The sequence below is a fragment of the Thunnus albacares genome, chromosome 5 (assembly GCF_914725855.1).
Source record: "Thunnus albacares chromosome 5, fThuAlb1.1, whole genome shotgun sequence".
NCBI lineage: Eukaryota > Metazoa > Chordata > Actinopteri > Scombriformes > Scombridae > Thunnus > Thunnus albacares.
Genome location: NC_058110.1, coordinates 36,162,428 through 36,185,860, shown reverse-complemented (window position 1 = coordinate 36,185,860; position 23,433 = coordinate 36,162,428). Strand labels below are relative to the sequence as shown.

General features: G+C 39.4%; 2 protein-coding genes and 1 long non-coding RNA gene across 3 annotated transcripts in view; 2 read left to right on the top strand and 1 right to left on the bottom strand.

The window, feature by feature from the left end:
- Positions 1–23,433, top strand: part of LOC122981723 — a 930,226-nt gene that overhangs the window by 83,622 nt on the left and 823,171 nt on the right. The gene's annotated exons all lie outside the window — the stretch shown is intronic.
- Positions 843–22,716, top strand: LOC122981852. The gene is made up of 3 exons (XR_006403348.1): positions 843–1,102; positions 13,964–13,973; positions 22,705–22,716. It is a non-coding gene; the product is annotated as an uncharacterized LOC122981852 (long non-coding RNA).
- LOC122981724 overlaps positions 21,068–23,433 on the bottom strand; it is a 14,642-nt gene continuing 12,276 nt past the window's right edge. The window contains exons 5-8 of the mRNA XM_044350416.1: positions 22,301–22,533; positions 21,811–22,083; positions 21,606–21,712; positions 21,068–21,281 (exon numbers count right to left, since the gene is read on the bottom strand). Of these exons, the coding sequence (XP_044206351.1) occupies positions 21,070–21,281; positions 21,606–21,712; positions 21,811–22,083; positions 22,301–22,533 (825 nt within the window). The 3' untranslated portion in view covers positions 21,068–21,069. The remainder of the gene's footprint in view (positions 21,282–21,605; positions 21,713–21,810; positions 22,084–22,300; positions 22,534–23,433) is intronic.

Here is a 23,433-nt window from a genome sequence, read left to right as displayed (position 1 = left end):
CTCTGCGGCCTCAAACAGTTAATTTGAAAGCATGTGAGGGGAAATGTCTCATCATCTGAAACGTGACTGCGAAACCAAAAGCATGAAAGGAAAGGTCCTCTCTAGAGCCAGTGTTTGGTTTGTCCATTCTGGGCTACTGTAGAAACATGGCGGTGCAATATGGCAGCTCCATGGAAGAAGACCCTCCCTCTGTAGATATAAAGGCTCATTCTAAGGAAAACACAACCATTCTTATTTTCAGGTGATTATACACTAATTACAACATACTTATGAATACAATATTCCATTTCTGCCAAGTCTGTTCAGCTAGACGCCACTAAATTCTACACACTGGTCCTTTAATAACCAGGATTAATGAGGAAAGATGATCATAGTGAGCAAACCCTTTTCCAGTTATCATATGGACACCTGACTGTGAAGATGTAGGTCAGTACAAGACACAGGCCTCTAAAACACGTCCTCATTGTAATATTCTCTGCAATAATAGAGTTGTGAAGTGGGAGAAGCAGTTTCAAACCATCCTGCTTCTGGAAGTAAAATTCCCATTCCTGTTTTTCCATTGATGATGTGATTCTGTGACACTTTGGATGAGAATGTTGTGCATTTTGGCTTCTTTTTTTCTTTTATTAACTATTTTATTTCCCTTTGTGTTTATTCATACATGTACACACATATATACACATATAAGTAAAATTGCATTGCTGAGCTTTTGAAAAATACCACAAGCCAAAAAGTTTGGGAGCCGCAGGTTTAATCTTTGATGAGGCATATGTGGTTCATAATCTCATCATTATGTTATTTTATGTAAAATTTGAATCTGAAAAGTAACTAAAGCTGTCAAATAAATGCAGTGGAGTAAAAAACATCAAGTATTCACATTAATTATTTTCTCTATAATGTCAGAAAATAGAGAAAACTTGGCTGAGATATTTTCTAACAGTCCAATGTGACGTCTTCAAATGTGTTGTTGTGTCTGACCAACAGCCCAAAACCCAAAGATCCAGTTTATTATTATTTGTGACAAACACATCAGAGGCATCAGATCCTTACATTTGAAAAGCTGAAAACAGAAATGTCACATTTAGTTGCAGATTAATTTTCTGTCAGTCGTCAAATTAATTAACGGACTAATCACTGCAGTTCTTCTGCTCAGATATCTACAGAATTAAATGCACCAGTGTTCTGTAACTACCACTGGTGGCAGCAGAGGGCGCTGTGCTCACTTTAACAAAGCACTGTCTTCTGTGTCTATCTCTTTCCTGCACTCACTGAAATTCAACCTGCTGATGAATTCTGGGTAGCCAGGTTCTAAGCTCTGTGCTAGGGAAGAAATAAACTGCTCTACATAGGAGTTCTCCATTGTTGTCTCTGTAATGGAGGATTAGATTAAACAGTTGACTAGAACAAAAAAACAATGTGATTGGCTATGGTGTTGCGTGGCAGACACTCTGTAGTGTAGTTTGGGCAGTACACTAGCCTGACCAAACAATGTTGTGGCTTACACTATGGGGAGTAGTTTCCTGTGGAGGAAGGAACCATCTAGTGGCTCTAGTGGGCACAACTGATTTCAACATGCACTAACTGAGATGCAGGGCAGTAACAGTCAGAGGACTGTTTCTTAAAGTTGACTCAGGCTGGAAAGCATGGCAGTAACATTTAGAGGATAACTTCTAGGTTTCACAGGGCTGGTAGCACGCTGTGGCTCTATCTCACAGGCTCTATTTCTTACTCAGGCTGGAATGCATGGCAGTAACAGCCAGGTACAAGCTCTCTATGTGTCACAGGGCCGGTGGCACACTGTGTTTTAACTAGAAGTGGAGCACTTGAATTAACAGCTATTTCTGACAGCTTGACTGGATGGCATTGAATGTGTGCTATTCAAATGCTGAACCAACACTTACACTTCCTACACAGTAGGTTCAAGCTGAATGGCTAGCAGCAACAGCAATCTCTTAATGTAACACTGAGGGCTTAAAGCGGTAGTTACCAGTAACTCAAGATTTGGGTTATTAATTGCTTTAGTTTAATTTGATTTGAACAAATCAAATCACACAACACTTCACTTGTTTGTAAGTACAGCTAGATATCTACTCCTGTGGCAGACTGGTCGTGTTAAATATAAAGGCTTTTGGACAGTCTAAAGATTTTAGATTCTAGAACTTTGGTACTGGCCAAAATTATGCTGAAATTAATATTTCACAATTATGAATAATTGCCAACAATACTCTGCCTCACGCGGGGCGCCATTTTGTTGGGCCGTGGCTACGAGTTTGGTTATCAGCAATAATTAATGATTATCAAAGATAAATATTAATTATTAAAATCAATAAAATTATTAATAAGAATTAATAATAACGGGGCACCACCCTGGACTCAGGGAAAATTCAGTCTCAAAGTGTACTAATCTATGAATTTGGGACTTTGATTAATAATTAAATAATAACTATAAATTAGTTAATAACTATAAACAAAATCACCATATCAATAGCTAGTTATGGTTGAAGGATTTGGAGTTCTTTACAGAGCAGAGGTTGGCAAAACTTATTCTTGTGCAACATTAAAACAGACAACAGGTATATCCAAAAGCATTTATTTAACAAAAGGGTAAAAGCAACACACAATACTAATCTAGCTAAGTGTACCTATATACAAGTGTGAGTGTGTGTGTGTGTGTGTGTGTGTGTGTGTGTGTGTGTGTGTGTGTGTGTGTGTGTAGGGAAGACAATAGCAAGATGGCTGCAGTCACCTGGTGACTGAGCACATGGCATGCCGACAATTTGGCTGATAAAGGGAACTGCAGAGATAAAAGGCCAGACCATGTGGTGTCTTGAACCACATGTGCTGCCTGAACCAAAGTTTGCCAAACTAGGTTTTAACCTCTTAACTGTGTGGTTCTCTATTCAAGGCCAATTGGTGTATGCTAAAGGTGCCAGATTAAAATGAGGTTAGTTTCATGCAAGGCCTAGTTACTGGATCAATCAATCAATCAATCAATCAATTTTTATTTATATAGCGCCAAATCACAACAAAAGTCATCTCAAGGCACTTTTCACATAGAGCAGGTCAAGACCGTACTCTTTAATTTACAGAGACCCAACAATTCCCCCATGAGCAGCACTTGGTGACAGCAGTAAGGAAAAACTCCCCTTTAATGGGTAGAAACCTCAAGCAGACCCCGGCTCTTGGTGGGCGGCCATCTGCTTTGACCGGTTGGGTTGAGAGAGAGAAAGAAAGAGGGAAAGGGGGGGGGGGGACAGAATAACAACAATCATAATGACAACAGCATCAGCAACAGCAACAGCCAGGGAAGGATGTCAACAGGACTGATGTAACATGTGTTAAGCATGCTAACATTAACCTAGCGGTTTGGCTATGCAGTAACCTGACTATAGGCAACAAGGACATCACAACAACAGTTCAGTGTATAACCTTAACCAAATCAATACACAGTACACAGTACAGTACTGTACTGCACAGTACAGCACAGTCCAGTACATTGTTTGAGTTAAACATTCTTGCTTAGTCGTACTATGCTTGTGTTGCTAGGCTATGCCCAGTTGTTACCAGTCCATGAAGGAAGAGATGCTTTGTGGCGTCCTGCTTTGTAGCTGGTGAATCCGTGGGTGAGTCAGGCTGAGAGGGGTTTGGCTCTGAAGCTGAAAGATGCAGGCGTTGCTGGGGAGACAGCACTCCAGTCGTGCAGAGGGCCCAGGTCACTCCTTTCTGTAGAGTTAGCGGCAAGCTAACTCCGTTTCGCGGCTCCTGTACTTGTTAAACCAGCCAGCAGACTTGTGTGTTAGCTGCTGGCACAAGGAAACTTAGTTTCTGAGTCTTAGGCAGGCTCTCGTGTCTTCTGCCGTAAATAAAGAGTTCTGTGTGTGTCTGCTGTGAGCAGGCCACACAAGAGAGCAGAGAGCTGTGAAGAGAAAGAGGAGCTGAGAGCTACTCCTTCAGCAGGAGGAGAAAAGCAAGGAGCTGCTCCAGCCACAGCTGGAGGAGAAAGAGAGAGATAAGAAGGGAATCACTAGTTTTGATAACCTGGATCCATGGGTGGAGCTTCACACTTTGGGTGCAAACCTCCAGGGCTCAGGTTTCGTGGAGTCTTGAAACATGTGGTAAACTGTGGTCCACATGTAGTCCCAACATGACCATCGTCAATAGCTCTCTGACCTCTGGAGTTGTCCCAGATATTTTTAAAACCTCGTGTTCAACTGCTGCTGAAGGGACAAGGTTTAAAACCCCTCAGACCTAAAAACTACTAGCCAGTTTCCAAACTAACATGTAGAAACTGCCCTCCTTAGAGTCACAGATCTACTGATGGCTGCAGACTCTGGTGCATGTTCTGTGTTACTACTGCTTGACCTCAGTGCAGCATTTGATACCATCGACCATTCTGTCCTTATGGACAGAGTAAAACAGTGGGCGGATATTACTGGAACCACTCTGGACTATTCAACAGGAAACTTTTGTTACTGTTGGGGAATTTATCTCACAAACTGTTCAGTCTAAACATGGAATACCACAAGGATCACTCTTGGGACCTGTTCTGTTTACATGTTACTCCTGGGACAGATGATCCGTCATCACAACATCTCCCTCCATAGCTACGCAGATGATATACAGCTGTACCTGTCATTTAAACCTTCTGAGACCAGTAAATTAGCCTCATTACATATTTGTCTACATGACATAAAAAGCTGGATGTCCCAGAACTTCTTCAAATTTAACTCTGACAAGACAGAAGTTCTCATCATCGGCCCTGAACACGTCTCAGAACAAACACAGCCTCTCCTCTGCCTCCTCACTCTCAACATAAAGTCAGCTACAAAAATTCTGAGTGTTATCCTGGACAGTAACTTGAGCCTGGAGCAACATGTAAAGAAATTAGTCCAGTTGTGTTTTTATCAACTGAGAAATATTTCCAGAATTAGATCAGTTCTGTCCTTCAGTATTACAGAAAGAATTATACATCTCATATCCTCCCACCTTGATTACTGTAATGCCTCGTTTACCTGCCTGACCAGTCGAACTGTGGAGCAGCTCCTTATTGTTCAAAATTCAGCAGTGGGAGTATTGACTACTGGCTATTGATTACTGAGTACTGGAGTATTCTCTCACATCACACCAATCTTGGCTTCACTGCACTGGCTTCCAGTATCTTAGAATCCATTTTAAAGTGCTATTAATCACATACAAGGCTCTGAATGATCTGGCACCAGAGTTTATAACTGAGCTCCTCACACTGTACTGTCCATACAGCCCCCTCAGGTCTGCCAGTCTGGGTCTCTGACTATTCCAGAGTCCAGGTTTAAAACAAAAGGCCATTGAGCCTTTGCAGTACTGGTTCCTCGGCATCAGATCAGCTGACTCTGTCACTGCCTTTAAATCTCATTTTAAAACATGAACGTTTTAATAGAATGGCTTTTCCTAACACCTGATAGAACACATTTCTATGGTCATGAGCTGTTTGACTATTTTTTTCTTTCATTGAGACCTTTATTACACTCACTGCTTCTTGACCACTGTCTCTCCGCTCTTGCTGGTATTTGATCTCTTTATTTCATTCATTTAAATTTCATAGATTAGGAAGGACGTACAAAAACATGAGCTTAACATCCTCCACTGGAGAACTCAGTCTGATGGGAAAGTGTTCCAGAAAAAGGCTGAAATTAACTCAAGAGTGGCAAAAACTGGATGGAACATGTTTGAGCTTGTACTGATCTACATCTTCACAGTCAGGTGTCCATATGATAACTGGAAAAGGGTTTGCTCACTATGATCATCTTTCCTCATTAATCCTGGTTATTAAAGGACCAGTGTGTAGAATTTAGTGGCGTCTAGCTGAACAGACTTGGCAGAAATGGAATATTATATTCATAAGTATGTTGTAATTAGTGTATAATCACCTGAAAATAACAATGGTTGTGTTTTCCTTAGAATGAGCCTTTATATCTACAGAGGGAGGGTCTTCTTCCACGGAGCTGCCATGTTGCACCGCCATGTGTCTACAGTAGCCCAGAATGGACAAACCAAACACTGGCTCTAGAGAGGACCTTTCCTTTCATGCTTTTGGTTTCGCAGTCACGTTTCAGATGATGAGACATTTCCCCTCACATGCTTTCAAATTAACTGTTTGAGGCTGCAGAGGTAAAACTCTCCAATATATGTAGCAGAACTTTGTCTTTTCTTCTTTCCTACCTGATCTATCATGATCATCTTTCCTTCAACCTAACCAGACCTGAACCACAGCGCTGTCACATCATAAAACATCATTATTGTTTAACAGTGATGTGTGACAGTTTTGGAAACACAGACAGATGATGTTGTTCTACAGATTTCTGCTGATAGAGACGCCAGATTAGAAAACACTGCTATGTGTCGTTCCGGAGTCACATGGAGTATTCAGTAGGAGGAAAACTTGACTGAAACGGTCTCTCAGCTGTTTGTTAAAAGGTCTTTCAAGTTCGCTGCATGCGGAACGATTAACATTCACAAAAAAAGAGAAAATCCAAGAACTCCGAAAAGGTATAAAGATCATTCAGAGTTCAACAGAGGATTCTTTCATACAAGAACTTTATTTTTTTAGAGCACAAACTAATGACTTATGTAAGATTGCTTTAAACATTTAAATGTATTTACTTTTGTGGCTGTCACAATTTTACTTATATGTGTATATATGTGTGTACATGTATGAATAAACACCAAGGGAAATAAAATAGTTAATAAAAGAAAAAATAAGACGCAAAAATGCACAACATTCTCATCCAAATTGACACAGAATCACATCATCAATGGAAAAACAGGAATGGGAATTTTACTTCTATTAAGTTGGTTGCAATCTGCAGCCTCAACACTAGATGGCACCACTAGAGCTGTTTCCTCCTAATCCCTGCTGGTCCTGCAGGTGGATTCTTCACATGTGGAGACTGGACCTGACTTCTTCTAGACGACAGAGAACTGAAAATAAAATCAACAACTTCAGCAAGGTGACAAGAATGACATCACACCTAAAACAGCCCACCAGGTAATCTGTTATAATAAACCCATCATCTCCCAAGCAGTGATTGTGTAGTCAGGGATTAGCAGCTGTAACTAAGCATTAAAAAGGTCTGAGATGCTTTGGATTCCTTCACATGCCAAAGCAGTTTGCATGAGGAACTATTAGAGCGACATTCAGAGTCCACAGAGTTTGAAGGGTTTGTAACTTTTTTATTGTCTTTCCAAAACCACAAGAGCAAAAGTATCAGGAAGGGACTGAACGTGTGTTTGTCCAACTGACTAGTTTACTGCTAACAGAACCTGAGTACTTTTGAGACCAGAGTTAGCATCATCAGCTAACTACATTACTTTGTGGGGTAACAGGTGACTTATTCAGGAGTTCATGGTAGCAAAACTAGGCCAAAACATGCCTTTTCCATAGAGGCGTGTTTCGTCTCCTAGTTGACAGCATCAGACAGCGTAATTCAGCTGTGCTCTGATTGATCCAGTCTGAGAGCAGGTTGACTCTCAGCCATGCTGATCACATGTGTTTGTGTCTACATAAAGATCCCTGTTAGGTCAAAACGTTGCTCTGTTAAATTCAGGTTGCTGGGACTGAGATCATCTGAGCCTTAAAGGACCACTCTGATGGTTTTACAGTCAGGCCAGTAAATCCTATGTGCCTACGTTACTTACATTACCTGCAGCCATTTTAATGAAAGTGTTGCTGTCAGTTTTAAATGAGTTGTTCAGTCCTGTCAAGGGTCATTTGGTTTTAGATCATTTTAGTGCGCTATTAAAATCAACTCACAGAGCCTTGAAACTTGCACAACATAGATAATTAACATAATAAGATACTTAAAGGATCATTCTGCTGATTTTCTATATTTGGTTGACATGTTCCTTCATCATGAAGAGTTTGGTCACGTTAGTTTGTTTAGAAACGGCTCCAAAGACTACTAACAGCATCATGTTTTCAGTCTCCAGAGAGCAGTTCTGTGTCTGTCCTATCAGAACTACTTGTAGGCAGAATATCTGCCCTGCTAACTGATCCAACATGGAACTACAGAAGTAATGTACAGTATATGTCCACCATGGATAAAAGATTTGTTTACCAGGAAAATCACAGTAAATTGAATTATAAATGTGGATGTGTGTTTTGCACAATTCTGCCAGTTATTACAAAAGCCAAAATGTGGCTGCATGTTCATCAGCTTTGGCATTGATTCTACAGTCTCTGAACTCTACTGGAGGGATGAGCATCATTCTTCAAAAAAACATCAGTCCTTAATCTCTCGTAGGTGTTCAGTTGGGTTGAGATCTGGTGACTGAAGTCATAGCATATGATTCACATCATTTAACACTCATTCAGTGACCCCTCGTGTCCTGTGACTTGCTCTCATCGTGGGAAAAAGTATTTTATCAATGATGTCATCACATGCTCCATTTCACATGTAAGTTTCAACACAGTCTGAAGACTTCCTCCTCTAAATAACGGACGCTTGTGGCTTGTTACTGAGAATTGATCACAATCTGGTACAGTTCCTGCAGCAGGTTACTTACTTCTCTCTGTGAACAAAAACTGTTTGATTATATATGTTTTTCATTAAACACACTATTAAGGGAAACACTTTTGGTTAAATAATTTTTGGCATAGAGAGTAACTCATTATATAATAATGCATAATACAGACCAACTCTGTAAAAGAGCAGAATCTTGCTAAATGTGAGTTCATTAAGGCCATGTGACCTTTCTAAGGAAGCTGAGGTCATTGCTGTGCAACAGTTTCCTCCCTCAACCACCAAGAGTTGACGTGTTTCCTGTGGCTGGTTGGTTCCAGCAGCTTCTCTAATAACTCTTCTCCTTTGTTTACTGACTTGTTAAAAGCCAGAGCCAAGTTCATTTGGTCTTCACATTGTCAAAATGCATTTGAGAGCGTGACATGATGATTATTAAGCTCCACGTACATGCAGGCAGTGTGGGTGTTGGTGCTGTTCTGTGGCAGGAGGATGAGGAGGAGACCAGCTGCTTTCTAAGTTTCTCCTCCAGAAAGTTGAACAAACACCAGCTCAGTTATTCGGTGGTCAGAAAGAAGGCACTGCTGCTTGTTTGGGCTCTGCAGCATTTCGATGTCTCTGTTGGCTCTGTGATATCTTTGTTTTCACTGATCATGATCTGCTTTTGACTGAAAAACCCTCAGCGACTGATGAGGTGCTCATTGTTTCTACAGCCACAGTTCAGACATTCAAAATATTTGGTTTGACATGTTGCTCCCTTCAACACATCCACACATCTCCTACACTACTGATGCAACTAATCCTCCACACCTCATGCTTATCATTCTGTAAATAGTTATGTTTATTTATTTAAAATAAAACACATTTATAACCCAACTAGTCTTCCCTCATTTTGACATGCTGACAGGTGTAACCGGAGGTTGTTTTCCACCTGTACTGATTTATCTGAGTAACTTCTAATTAAAACCTGATTCTCTTTAAATCTGAGACATAACCTATACACGTCTCTTTATATCAGAGATATAACCTATACACGTCTCTTTATATCAGAGATATAACCTATACATGTCTCTTTGTGAAATGTGTGAAAATCAAACTATTACCATGTTGAGTTTTTTAAAGGATTCAGTCTAAAGCTTCTGTTTTTTGAGCCCAAAGATAAAATGCTGCCACAGTTGTTTCTTACTTTGTGCTGAGAACTGGCTGCAGTGGTCAAGCTGTGGTCGCTGGTGGTTTCAGTTGGTTTGGTGAAGTTGGCGTAGATGTTAGCTGAAGATGCTTCAGGAGGAGATCTGCTCTGTCTGTCCTCTCTGATCTCCTCGTACACTCGGTTGGCCTGCAGGAGGAGAGGAGGCGCTTGGTTTGCATTAATATCAGATAATGATGCTCAGATTTCACAAATTGACCTCAAACTCACCTCTGTGACAGACGTCAACTCTCTATCTGCAGAAGCATCTGAAAGAACAAACATCCGTCTCAGTCAGAGAGAGAAGAACTAAACATGTAGTTTCATTTCTAGTTTTAGTCCAAAACTGTCAGCAGAAGCCAAAACTGATGTTCAAAGCTGTTCAGATGATTTATTACTCTGCACCAGACTGAAAAGCAGTCACAACAGGAGTCTCTGCACGACATTCACATCCAGCACCAGAGACCATATATGAACAGAGACATAGGTCGTGATCTCTGCCTCATACACCACCAGCTGTAATCTCACCACCGAGGTCCTGACACCACAACAGGTTTCATTTCCTGTAAACGTCTGTGGAACAAAGGCTAAAGTTTTGGGAATAGCTGAGTTAGAGGAGCTTGCCTTTGGAATATTTGCCATAACTAAAGCTAACGTTCAGGAAATAAAGAGGAAAACACTTATTCCAGCTCTGTGACACGATGCAAACAGAGAAAACAAGTTCCTCAGAACTGCTGCAGCAGCCGTTAGATTCATTTGACAGAGATGGAACCTCTGGTTGTTTAAAGTCTTTTTAAGCATCACGTTGGTTGTTTAAAGTCTTTTTAAGCATCACGTTGGTTGTTTTAAATTTTCTTTGTTGTTTGTTTTTTCTGTTAGACAGCATGATCCATGGTCTTACTAAAATCAGCTAAAATCATGTTTTCCTCACAAGAAGAAACCATCGTCTTGTTTAAAGAGTACAGTGTGACTGTAAACGGTGTCATGTGTCTCCTGTTGTCTTACCGTTATTATTATTGGTCCTCCTCATGCAGAATATCAGCAAACCCAGTGAAACCAGGACAACCATGATGGTCAGAACCACCCGCACATACAGCAGCACACCTGTGACAGGTTGAGTGGTAGAATAAGTTTGTTTCACACGAACGTTTCTGGGTTCAATATGCAACTCTGTCTCCTAGAAATTACGTTCATATACGACTAAACTGACACAGCAGATATGTTTTGTCATAAACATTAGATTACATTCGATAACACAACGTCACTGGGAAACAGTTTAGTCTCATATAAACATAATTTCTGGGTTGCAAAATGACGTAGTGTCATTCTGAGCAGTAGTTGTATATGTGGAGCCCAAACGACTCATGAAATGCTGTCAAAATAGTTGTAACTCCTGGATAACTGTACAGTTACCAGTCAAATATGCAAATCATTATAATCAAATAACCAAATAATATGTTACCTATGCATTAATGCACTGCATACAGTATACAGCGCATACATATATATATATATATATATATATATATATATATATATATATATCATCATAACTTCACTGTTTCTGGATCTGATGTGAGCCAGTATTAATATTATTTATAACTTTATACATATATATGAATACATTATTATCATTATATAACAATCTACACGGGTTTCATATTTCACTCTTTCATCTTGCATCAGATCCTGTAGTTCAATGGTCTCCTACACTCTTCATATAGAAAACTCACGTCCTGGTGGAGCGGAGGCTGATGGGACTGAAGTGGTCGGAGCTGTAAACAATAAAACATCAGATACTGATACACAGAAATCTTGTTTGAGAAAACTAAAACAAAACATTTTAATCATAATAATAATAATGCAGATAAGAATGCAGAAGTAAACAAGGTGATTGGTTCATTAATACTGTTTTACACTGTAGTGCATCTTTGCTTGAGTCACTGAGTTTATCAGGTTTTAAAGGAGCAGTTATCAACGTACAAAGTGATGAAAATATCATGTTTTAGACCAAATATTGAATATTGAGGTTATGTGAAACATCATCAGTGGTCAGTAAACAGTTACAGTTTTCTTCAGTAAGAATATTTTCATAACTTAGAAACTCACCATCTGAGACTCTGATCTCAAACTCTGAAAATCCATCAGGTAACACAGTTCTTTCCAAATCACATCTGTACCGTCCTGAGTCAGACTTGGTCAGCTGTGAGATGCTCACATACAGAATTGTAGAATATACTGGATAAAATCCTTCCTTATATTCAAGGCTGTATCTGCCACTCTGAGCTCTGACATCAGTTGTTTCAATGAGAACGTTTCCTTCTTCACATTTTTCTTTACAGAAGAACATTTTGTATCCAGAGAAATAGAAGTCGCAGGTGACTGTGATGTTTCCTCCTTCAGTTCCTTCATGAACAGGGATTTCTGCATTGATGAGGCCTGTTGGAAAGAAGAACAATCAACAGTTACTGTCTGTATTTCCTGTAAGATGCTGCAGTCTGATCACAATATTTCCTGCTTCACATGTTTACAGAACCACAGAGTCACAGTGGGAGCTGCCCAGTTCAACCAGTCTCACATTCTGCTCATAACTTGATTTGACTCAGTTTCACTTTGATGCTCCCAAAAGAAGAAAGAAAACTACTTTGCAAATGTAGATGTTTCCGTCAGGATCAATAAAGTTTCTATCTATATATGCTGTAATGAACTCATTAAAATACATCTGTGATCTGCTGCTGCGTTATGAAGCATCCAGACTCTCAGGTGGTCTGGATCAGGTCTGCTTTCTGTCCTCAGAGTCCAAACTAAACCTGGAGAAGCAGCTTCAGGTTTTATGCTCCACATATCTGAACTCAAGTTCTGCTGCAGATCTCAGTTCTTTTACATCAAGACTGATCACCATGTTAACCACAGAAACCATAGAAAACACTGACAGATAACAGTGAAGACGGTTCAGACTGACTGTAAATAAAGAAATAAACTGATGTGTTAAAGAAAGAGAGAAATACAGAACGAGTGAACTCACTGAGGAGGAAGAAGCAGATCAGACTGTGTCGGACTTTCATGTTGAAGCTCTGATGGTTTAATGCTGCTTCTCTTCCTCCTTCACTGACAAACTAACTCACTTCTCTAAATGATGGAGTTCCTCCTCCAACCACAACTCACAGCCTCTGAGACTCTGTAGCAGACTTCATATTGCTCAGATCATACCTTTTAATATTATCTGTGGCTGTAATAATGCAATTTTCTCTGTCATGTACACCACACAGTTTCTCTATTATCTCCATTTTTCATCACTGGTATGGCTGGCCTTTTGCTGATACTGTGAGAAACAGCTCAAGCAGTGTGTTTCAGTTCTTGTTCCCTTCCTGTTATGAGCTCATTAACCTGCAGTTCATCTCTAGTAGGATGTTGTGAGACTGACCTCTCAGCCCTGCATGCATCAGATGTTTGAAAGTAAAATGTAAAACTGCAAATAAATCACAAGAGTGTTGGGACGGGCAGTAGTGCGTTTGGTTATTAGCAATAATTAATAATTATCATAGATAATTATGAATGATGAAAATAAGATATTGTTAACCTTAATCAATAATTCGGGCACCAACCGTTGGATCTGTGAGGAACACAGTTGATTATTTGCAATAATTATCATTTATCAAGGATAATTAACTAATTATGACAATAGAATTATTAATATGAATTAACGAATATGGGGCACCACCCGGAAACCGGGACCAATAGCCAAACAAGGTAGTCTCATAAATGGGAGTTCACCTAGAATGTTAATATCTGAGAGATATCAATTTCTCTTTAAAGTTATAACAGTGTTTATTAAACTTGGCAAAATATACAAAGTAAATAAATAAACAAAGTTAACAAATGCTTCATTCAATAAACAACTATCCTAAAATCTAATCCTACCAAACAAACACAACAGCTATGTACAGGGTTGGACACATGCAGGGGAATGCATGTGTGTGTGTGTGTGTGTGTGTGTGTGTGTGTGTGAGAGCGTGCGTGTGACAAGATGGCGACGGGGCCTGACGTGATGAAGTCGTCGGTCTGCGACGCAGACGTGACTATGGGAGGAAGTCACGTCGTGCGAGAACTGGATGGCAGAAATGTGGCGGTGTCTTGGTTAGACAGAAGCAAGACGGCGCCGCCTGGCGGACGGCGTCTCGCACTCACCCACTTCTGTGAAAAACACACGTGTCTGATGGCGGATAAAGAAAGACAAAGCGAAGCTTTGTCCGACGTTATCTGACCATCAGATGTGCAAAAGATGTCGATGCGTGTATGTGTGTGTGTGCGCGCGCGCGTGTATGTGTTAGTCAGAAGAGAAAGGGAAGAAGGAGAGAAAGCGATCGTGAGAGGAAGAGAACCGGTTCCTTTGTCCACAGACGGAGTGCGCGTACGGACGGCAATCTGTAACGCACGTTGTCTGGTTTCTGACCGACAAAGCAACTTACTTCCTGACTCGCGATGGCACAAACACAGCGGTAGTCCCGAGCGGGACAAACACAAAACAGTGGTGAACACAACTAAACAGGCAGCAAACTTAAAATACTCCTAAGAGTAAACAGAGAAAAATGGACTCGGCGGTCCATCAAAAGCACAACAAAACAATAGCAATAAAGCTAAAAGCTAAATGCTAAACAACAGCAACTGATGTTGATAAGAACACACAATTAACACTGCCTCTGCCCAGACTTATGCCTCTTACTTGGGTCGCTTCAGAAAGCGAGCTGGGTTTGTGTGTAATCCGTCGTTATGTCCGGCTTTGTCCTGGGCTCGGATGCAGACGGTGGCCGTTCTCGCACGGTGGGCGAAAAACACGGCAGCTGGCTCTCGGCGGCGTGGCGGAGAGAACAGCAGAGTCGACTCGGTGAAGAAGCGTTGTGGTTCACAGCATATACATTTGTTTGGGTGGTGGCAGCGTAGTGGTTAGCGTTCTGAGCTTACAGGCAAAACTTTTACTAGTCGTATTATTTTTTAACACTGCTAGTAACAATTTGCCCATTCTTTCTAACACAAATGACCAGTTATCAGCCTTTCATTAATTATGCTTATCCACCCTGGACATGGTTGCTCCTTTTAAAACTAAACTTAAGTCCACTGTCAAAACAGCTCCATGGATGAATGAAAAAATTTGTAGCCTTAAAAGAACCTGTAGAAAAGTTGAACGCAGGTAGAAGTCCAATAACTTGCAGGTTCATTATTCATCACTAAAAGAATTACTAACTTCTTACAGTTGTAAGGTAAGGGAAGCCAGGGACCAGTATTTCTCACAGCTAATTTCAGCCAAACAGCACCACCCTGAATCCTGTTTAATATCATCAATCAGTTTGTAAACCCTCCTCTGCCTACTGCTGATGTGTCTTCTCCAGCCGACTGTGACAAAATTCTTACCTTCTTCATAGAAAAGACTGATCATATTGGGGTAAATATCACTCCTCCCACCTCTGTAGTCAACCTCCTTAGCCCTTCCATGGATGTGTTGGATTATTCTAGACCAATATATATGCAGGCTCTTAGGAAAACTGTGTGACTTATGAGACTCTCATCAAGTCCCCTTGATATTATTCCAACAAAACTGCTTAAAGAAGCAATAGAGTCAATCAGCCCAACACTGCTGACCATCATCAATAGCTCTCTGACCTCTGGAGTTGTCCCAGATATTTTTAAAACCTCTTGTGTTCAACCGCTGCTGAAGGGACAAGGTTTAAAACCCCTCAGACCTAAAAACTACCTGCCAGTTTCAAACTAACATGCAGAAACTGCCCTCCTTAGAGTCACAGATCTACTGATGGCTGCAGACTCTGGTGCATGTTCTGTGTTACTACTGCTTGACCTCAGTGCAGCATTTGATACCATTGACCATTCTGTCCTTATGGACAGAGTAAAACAGTGGGCGGATATTACTGGAACCATTCTGGACTGGTTTTTCTCGTACCAACAGGAAATTTTTGTTACTGTTGGGGAATTTATCTCACAAACTGTTCAGTCTAAACATGGAATACCACAAGGATCACTCTTGGGACCTGTTCTGTTTACATGTTACTCCTGGGACAGATGATCCGTCATCACAACATCTCCCTCCATAGCTACGCAGATGATACACAGCTGTACCTGTCATTTAAACCTTCTGAGGCCAGTAAATTAGCCTCATTACATATTTGTCTACATGACATAAAAAGCTGGATGTCCCAGAACTTCTTCAAATTTAACTCTGACAAGACAGAAGTTCTCATCATCGGCCCTGAACACGTCTCAGAACAAACACAGCCTCTCCTCTGCCTCCTCACTCTCAACATAAAGTCAGCTACAAAAATTCTGAGTGTTATCCTGGACAGTAACTTGAGCCTGGAGCAACATGTAAAGAAATTAGTCCAGTTGTGTTTTTATCAACTGAGAAATATTTCCAGAATTAGATCAGTTCTGTCCTTCAGTAATACAGAAAGAATTATACATCTCTTATATCCTCCCACCTTGATTACTGTAATGTCTTGTTTACCTGCCTGACTAGTCAAACTATGGAGCAGCTCCAAATTGTTCAAAATTCAGCAGTGGGAATATTGACTACTGGCTATTGATTATTGAGTACTGGAGTATTCTCTCACATCACACCAATCTTGGCTTGACTGCACTGGCTTCCAGTATCTTCGAATCCATTTTAAAGTGCTATTAATCACATACAAGGCTCTGAATGATCTGGCACCAGAGTTTATAACTGAGCTCCTCACACTGTACTGTCCATACAGCCCCCTCAGGTCTGACTCTGATAGTCTCTGACTATTCCAGAGTCCAGGTTTAAAACAAACATTGAGCTTTTGCAGTACTGGTTCCTTTGCATCAGATCAGCTGACTCTGTCACTGCCTTTAAATCTCATCTTAAAACATATTTTTAGGGACTGAGCCCAAAAGGCAGAGGACTACTGTAAAACAGTAGTCTTCACCTAAGGGTGAGGGCCCTATTGTTTTTCGTGTGTTTGTTTGTTTCTTTATTATTACGCCACTTAAACCCTAAATTTGACCCGCTAAACATTCTCAAAAACTCACCAAATTTGGCACACACATCAGGTCTGGTGAAATATTTGATAAAATGTAAAAATTAACCCCTAAAGTGCCAAAATGTGCTCTCTAGCACCACCTATGTAACTAAAATGGCCGCCACGGCCCGTAGGAATGTCGTAGAGAGATCAAACCAAAACTCAATTATTTGTCTCATCAAGATCTACAAATCATTCACTGACACCCCTGACCTAAATCCAACAGGAAGTCCGCAATCAGATTTTCAAAGTAAGACTTTGCTCCAATTTTGAACAAATGCTATCTCCTCTGAGGGTATTAATGGTATCAGCTTCAAAGTTTAATACATGACTTATGACACTATGCTGAAAAAAAGTTGTTAAAAACTTTGTAATAACTCGAACAGTTTGGATTTTATAAGCCCTGAAAGTTGCAGTGCCACATCACCCCTTACAATGTAAACCAATGGGGAGGATATCTATGGGCATGAACTTTTTGTCAAACAGAGGCTTCTGATGTCTAAATTATAAGTATGACCACTTTCAAACCTGTATGAATGGAATTGCAACGAAATTTCCTACTAAAATATGATTTTTATTGTAAGATTTGGCCAAAGTCATGGGATTTATGAGGACATTTCACAAGAAGCGTACTCTAAAATCCTCCTCTCCAACTGCTCCTGGTGATGTCACTCCCTCAGTGCTGTGAAACATTCCGCAATACACATTCATTATAAAATCACAAGAGGAGCAAGAAAAGATTTTAAAACTCACACTCTAATATCTCAAAAACAATAAAAGATAGAAAAAACATGTAAATTCAAGATTTGTAGGTCAAAGTCTTGTGACTCATTTAAAGTTCAAATGAAGTTTGTATCTAAAACTATGTGGAAGCAGTAAATGTTCAAAAAGGTGTGGGTTTGCTCACACTCTCCATTCAAATATATGAGTATTTTTCTGTGTCCAGCTGCAGTTACTTATTGTCTCTACACACCTGACAGTACACCTTTCAATCAAACTTTCAAAATAAAAGCACACCACACTTATAAGAAATATCCCTCATTTTTAAAAGGCAAAATGATCTGATCTCGACGGGCCAGAGTGCGAGGTCCCGACCAACGCTACTTGCAGCTTTAATTATAGAATGACTTTTCCTAACAGCTGATAGAACACATTTCTATGGTCATGAGAGTTTTTATCTTTAACTTGTGTAGATAAATGCATATATGTGTATATGTATGTTTGTGTTTCATTATTTTACCTCTTGCAATTGTCCCTAATGTTGTTCTATTTTGAATTTTCTCTCCCTTGAAAAGCACTTTATGCTTATTGCTTGAAAAGTGCTCCATAAATAAAAAATATTATTATTATTATTATTATTATTATTATTATTATTATAGTTTGAGAGTTTGAGAGTTTGAGCTGCTATCAATGTGCTGCTGAGCAAGGCACCTAAGCCCAAGATGGTCCTGAGGGATTCCTCCTGCAGTTGGCCTTCAGTAAGTCTCTCTGGGTAAGAGCATCTGCTAAACGATGTAACGTAAATATAAACATCTAGATTTACCTGGAAAAAGGTTTTCTGTTGCTCCAGACAACAAATATAATCCTTCACGTCCAGTTTTGTGGATCATATGACCTGCAAGTCGAACTTCCAGCAAATGACTGACAGGACCTTTATTACACTCACTGCTTCTTGACCACTGTCTCTCTGCTCTTGCTGGTATTTGATCTCTTTATTTCATTCATTTAAATTTCATAGATTAGGAAGGACGTACAAAAACATGAGCTTAACATCCTCCACTGGAGAACTCAGTCTGATGGGAAAGTGTTCCAGAAAAAGGCTGAAATTAACTCAAGAGTGGCAAAAACTGGATGGAACATGTTTGAGCTTGTATCAGTCGTTATGTTGTTCATATATATTTAACTCAACTTTCTGCTTTACAAGTCTGCTTTCTTCGGAGTCACAACTTCACTTCTTTTCAATGATTTTGAGTATGTTTGTTACTTAACATCTCTGCTCAGTGTTGTTTTGCTTGGCAGTCATTCCTCTTTAAATTAACCAGCCATGTATCCAGATGGATTTGATGGGAGGATGCTCCAGTTCAGATACACTAATGATCCAGTTTGCTTTCAGCATTCTTATTGCCTGTGTAGATGTTGGTGTGTATGATGTTGTAAGACATTTTAGGTGTTTCAAATAGTCACAGGACAACAACATGATCTTGCCAGAATTTATTCTGAGAAATCCATCCAACAAGAGTCTTTCGCGCCTGGATAGCAGGAGCTTTGAGTGGTGAAACAATGATTAGTATAGTTGGTTTAATTATATCTGCAGGACATAGTTTAGGAAAAATGCATAATCAAAGAGACACAAAAAGTATGATTTCCAGAATAATAGATGTCAAATTAATTCCACAAAGATTCATAAACAGTTGCAAAGAAAATCCAACAAGTATTGATCAGGCATGAATATTTATAGACCGCTCAGGGCTCAACACCTCATGAGTAGATCGATCACATCACTCCTCAGCATGGTATCTTAAAGAACACCAGAGATACGGTGGCACCAGAAGATGTTTGGTTTATGTAAATTAAAAAAGGGACAGAATGATAAACTGGTGGAGTTATAGTAACATTAATTATGTAAATTACAACACCTACTGTGTTAATCAAGTCAATCAGAGTGTACTTGGACAGACGTTCCTTTGGGAAAGTAAAGAAAAATTCCAAAATCCAAATGCTTCACATGAAAAAAGACATAAAAACATTTAAAAATAAGATGGAAAATGAAACCCATTTGATTATAATAAAAATAAGATGAAATAAAGTGAAAATAGGATAAACAGAATGCACAACATAAGATAGAAGATAAAACCCACTGAGTCCTAATAATAATAATAAAATAAAATAAAAACAGTTTAAAAACTGGAATATATAGAATATGTAGATACTATTGAGCATAACAGCATAATATCAATGAAAACTAGATACTTCTTTTTCTACTCAAAAATACGAAATGTGTGAACATTTCCTAACTAACCAATAAGTACCCGGTTTACTCATGATTGTGTGTGTGAGTGTGAGAGAGAGATAGTGTGTGTTTTAGTGAGTATGCGTGTGTGTGCTTGTGTGTGAGTATATGTGTGAGTGTGTGAGTGTAAGTATGTGAGTTGTGTAAAAGAAAACTGAATCACAGGTTATCATTTGATGTATTTCTTCAATATATCATACATGTTTCAGACAGTGTTTAAGTTCAGTTTAGTGTTAGTTAGTGTTTCACACATGTTCCAAATTCCTCTGTGCTATATATATTCTAAACTTAGTTCTTTGCTGTGTAAGATGAGGCAGTTGTGTGTTTAACAGTTAAGTCTATTCTGTTATACCTTTACCTGAGCCAGTGATAAGATAAACTGTAGTTATGTAGATGTTTATGTGTAAAACTGATAAGCTTTAGAGGATAGTGTGTTTTGTCCTTAATTTAATATAGTAGTGATGTTATTTTGTGATGCTACTTGGTGCTTATGTACTGTCATATATGGTTGTGAAGAAAGTCTGTTCCTAGGTTAGCTGAACTTTTGACTTATGTTTCTATCTGAGGGTTGCTGACCTGTAAGGTTAGTAAACAGATGTCATAAATTCTGTACAAGTAGTATTTAAGGGACTGGTTAAGTGCCAACCTTTCAGACAAAGAAAAGATAGCTAGGTGGTATGTATCTTTGTCTCCAGAACTATGATGCATTATACTTCTGATTGTATTATTTGATTACACTATTTCATAACCTGACAATGCTCTCTTGTGTGTTTATTGAGTGATCAGCAATTTCCCATTACAGTTGTTGTTGTTTATATTTTAAGAGATAAACCTATTTCTCAAATAAAAAAGAAGCTATAATGATATTACAGCAGCATTTGGAATCGTTAATGCATCAAAGACCGTCTCTGCTATTGATAAAGCCGCGATGGTGACTTTTGACTCACTCTGATGTATTCAAAGACACTTTGCCGCTCATTAAATGTAAAATACTTTATCTATGATGACAAACTAAATTCTGCTCCAAATGAAACAAAAACAAAAGTTGACTCAGAGGTAACAAAAAACCCCACCACCCAAAAAAAAAACGAAAGGTGGTCAAAGAATTATATTTTACCACCATTTCCCTTGTCCCACATTGCCTCCATCTTCTTCCTGTCACTTATAGCCATATATGGTGAGGCACAGGAAGCTGTCAAAGTACTAAGACTCAGTGTTCGCTAACACATAACCACAACCAGAATATGAGTCCAAATACATTACTATCACAATAATCAGTTAGCATCTACCATCATTCTCTCTTTTTCTATTTTTCCATTGGTTTAACAGTTACTTTAAGGAATCCCTGATACTCAGGTACTCAGGAGTGTTTTTATCTTCATGTTTGTCTTGATTCAGCCACTCCATCAGCTGATCTTTCTGATTCTGATCGATGAGTCCCTGCCGGCTGTACACTGTCACAAGATTGGTGTAACCTGCCTTGTAGTAGCCCCTGATGCCTTCCTTTGACATCTCATTATGAGGTGGTCTTCTGTTTTCACCTGGAAGCACAATGATGGGTGCAATGAACAGTAGGAAAATGTTTAAATATTGCATGGTTATGGTTGTGCATCCCAAGTGCACTCTGTTATTAAGTGTAGTCTCCTGTTTTATTAGTTTAGTGCCTCTTTACTTCATTGTATAGCTTATAACAGCATAACATAATGATAGTATGATTATCAATTTCCAAATCAGTAACTTAAAAGGCAGCATGTATGAAAGTAATGAGTCCCTTAATTCAATAAAAGATTATATTTTGTCCTCTTCACTAAAGACTTTGTGTGTTAATTTGTCAGCATACATAAACCACGCCAGCTAGGTCTTACCTAAATCAGCCATAAGTTCCTGTGAGGTCAGAGGGTGAGCCACAATCATAGACTGTTTCAGCATTGTCTCCACATCTCCACTGACAAGACTTTCTGCTAGCAGCTCCCTGTGAGGTAAGAGGAACACAAGAACACCATCTACAGGTCAAGTACGAGATCACTGGATTCATCTGGTTGAACTTTCAGAGGAAAATCTAATATTTACCGGCACTTCTTGGCTTGGTGGCTTGCACCCATGGTCAGAGCACGTTTGTGATCTTTGGCCAACACCTCCATGGCAATAAGATTCCGCCCGTTATTGTCATCCTTTATGCTCTCTATCATTTCATAGAGTTTTGGATTACTGTTTTTGAGCTGCTCCTGTAGCTCAGGTTTGTCTTTTGTCCTCTCCCAAGCTTTGCGAATGGAATCCTTGGAGGGAACGTGGTCTGCATTCACTGTTCCACTGTTGTTCTTGGATTGTCGAGCATTTCTCAAACTGGTAAACAAAAATACATTACTGTTTCATCCATGGCCCTTATATATTATGACCTTATTGAAACTTAACTTCATGGACATCAAATAACTAAATATCAGTTACACTTTGACAAATCAAACACAATTTTTTATTATATTTATATTATGTGACCAGTTCAGAACACAAAGGTTTGAGTGTATTCTGGCGTCTCTCTTGTGGGATTATTAAAGTGACTCACCGTTTGTATTTTTCAACAGATGCAAGCTTATAGCTTCTGATAATATCACATTCATCAGTTTCAATGAAGCTGGTACTCTTCAAATATTCCTCTTCGGTAAGAAGTTCAGAATGGCTGGCTCCTCCTGGCTTCGCTCCTCCGGTGATGGTGTATTTTCCAGGGTTTTTGTGGGAGTAGTCATAGCCTCGCTGAAGCTTAAGAATCGGTGTGTACGAAGCAATGTTTTCCTGAACCTGATCAAAAAGTGTCTCAATATGGTGATTTGCTCACATGCACACATTTACAGAATTTATCCTTAGAGTCACAGTGGTGTTGCTCTCTGACTAATATCCCATCATGCTTTATCTGCCGCAATATCTAATCAGTAAACAGGAAAATTTGACATTTACAACTGACAATCTAAGCAAGAGACACTGGCATGATGGGACTGTACTTCTATTTAAGTCAACATTTTCATTAGTTAAGATCAAGCTAAGAAGCTCAGTCCCCAGATCTCAATAAAAACAGCACCAACATGAATATATGAAGTCAGTGTCTACTATATAACCAGACTATAGATTAGTGGAAAGGCTAAAGTTTGAAAATTGAGGAAGTTGATTAGTCCCCAGGAATCTCTACTCAGCAGGACTAGTGAGTATTGATCAGTTACCAGAACTAAGATGATACATTATCATATAACTCATCTGTGGGATTTCTGTGAGCTTATTTATTATTGACTGCAACTACTTTCAAATTGTCAGGTGTAACAGTTAGGTAATGCTGTTATGTAGATGTTCTGCCCTTGCTAGCCTCAGATTGACCTTTAACTTCAACTCCAGCACTATATGGCTACAACAATTATAGAGTAGGTGACTACAAACAGGCTTTAAAATAAGCTGCTTTAAATTGCAGCTGGAAGGAGAAGCTCTGTAGCATCTATAGATGTTTGAAACTTCAATTTTTAAGTAATAATGTTATTTTTAAGTTTGACGATTTACAATGAATGTTGATCAAAGCAGCTAAATTTCTATTTACACTACTCCTGCAGTAAAGTATCTCTACAGGAGATCTGACTCTGTCCATGCCCCCTGATACACTCACAGCACTCTTCCCCCTGTGCTGTTACACTCACTTTACATAAAATATTATCAACC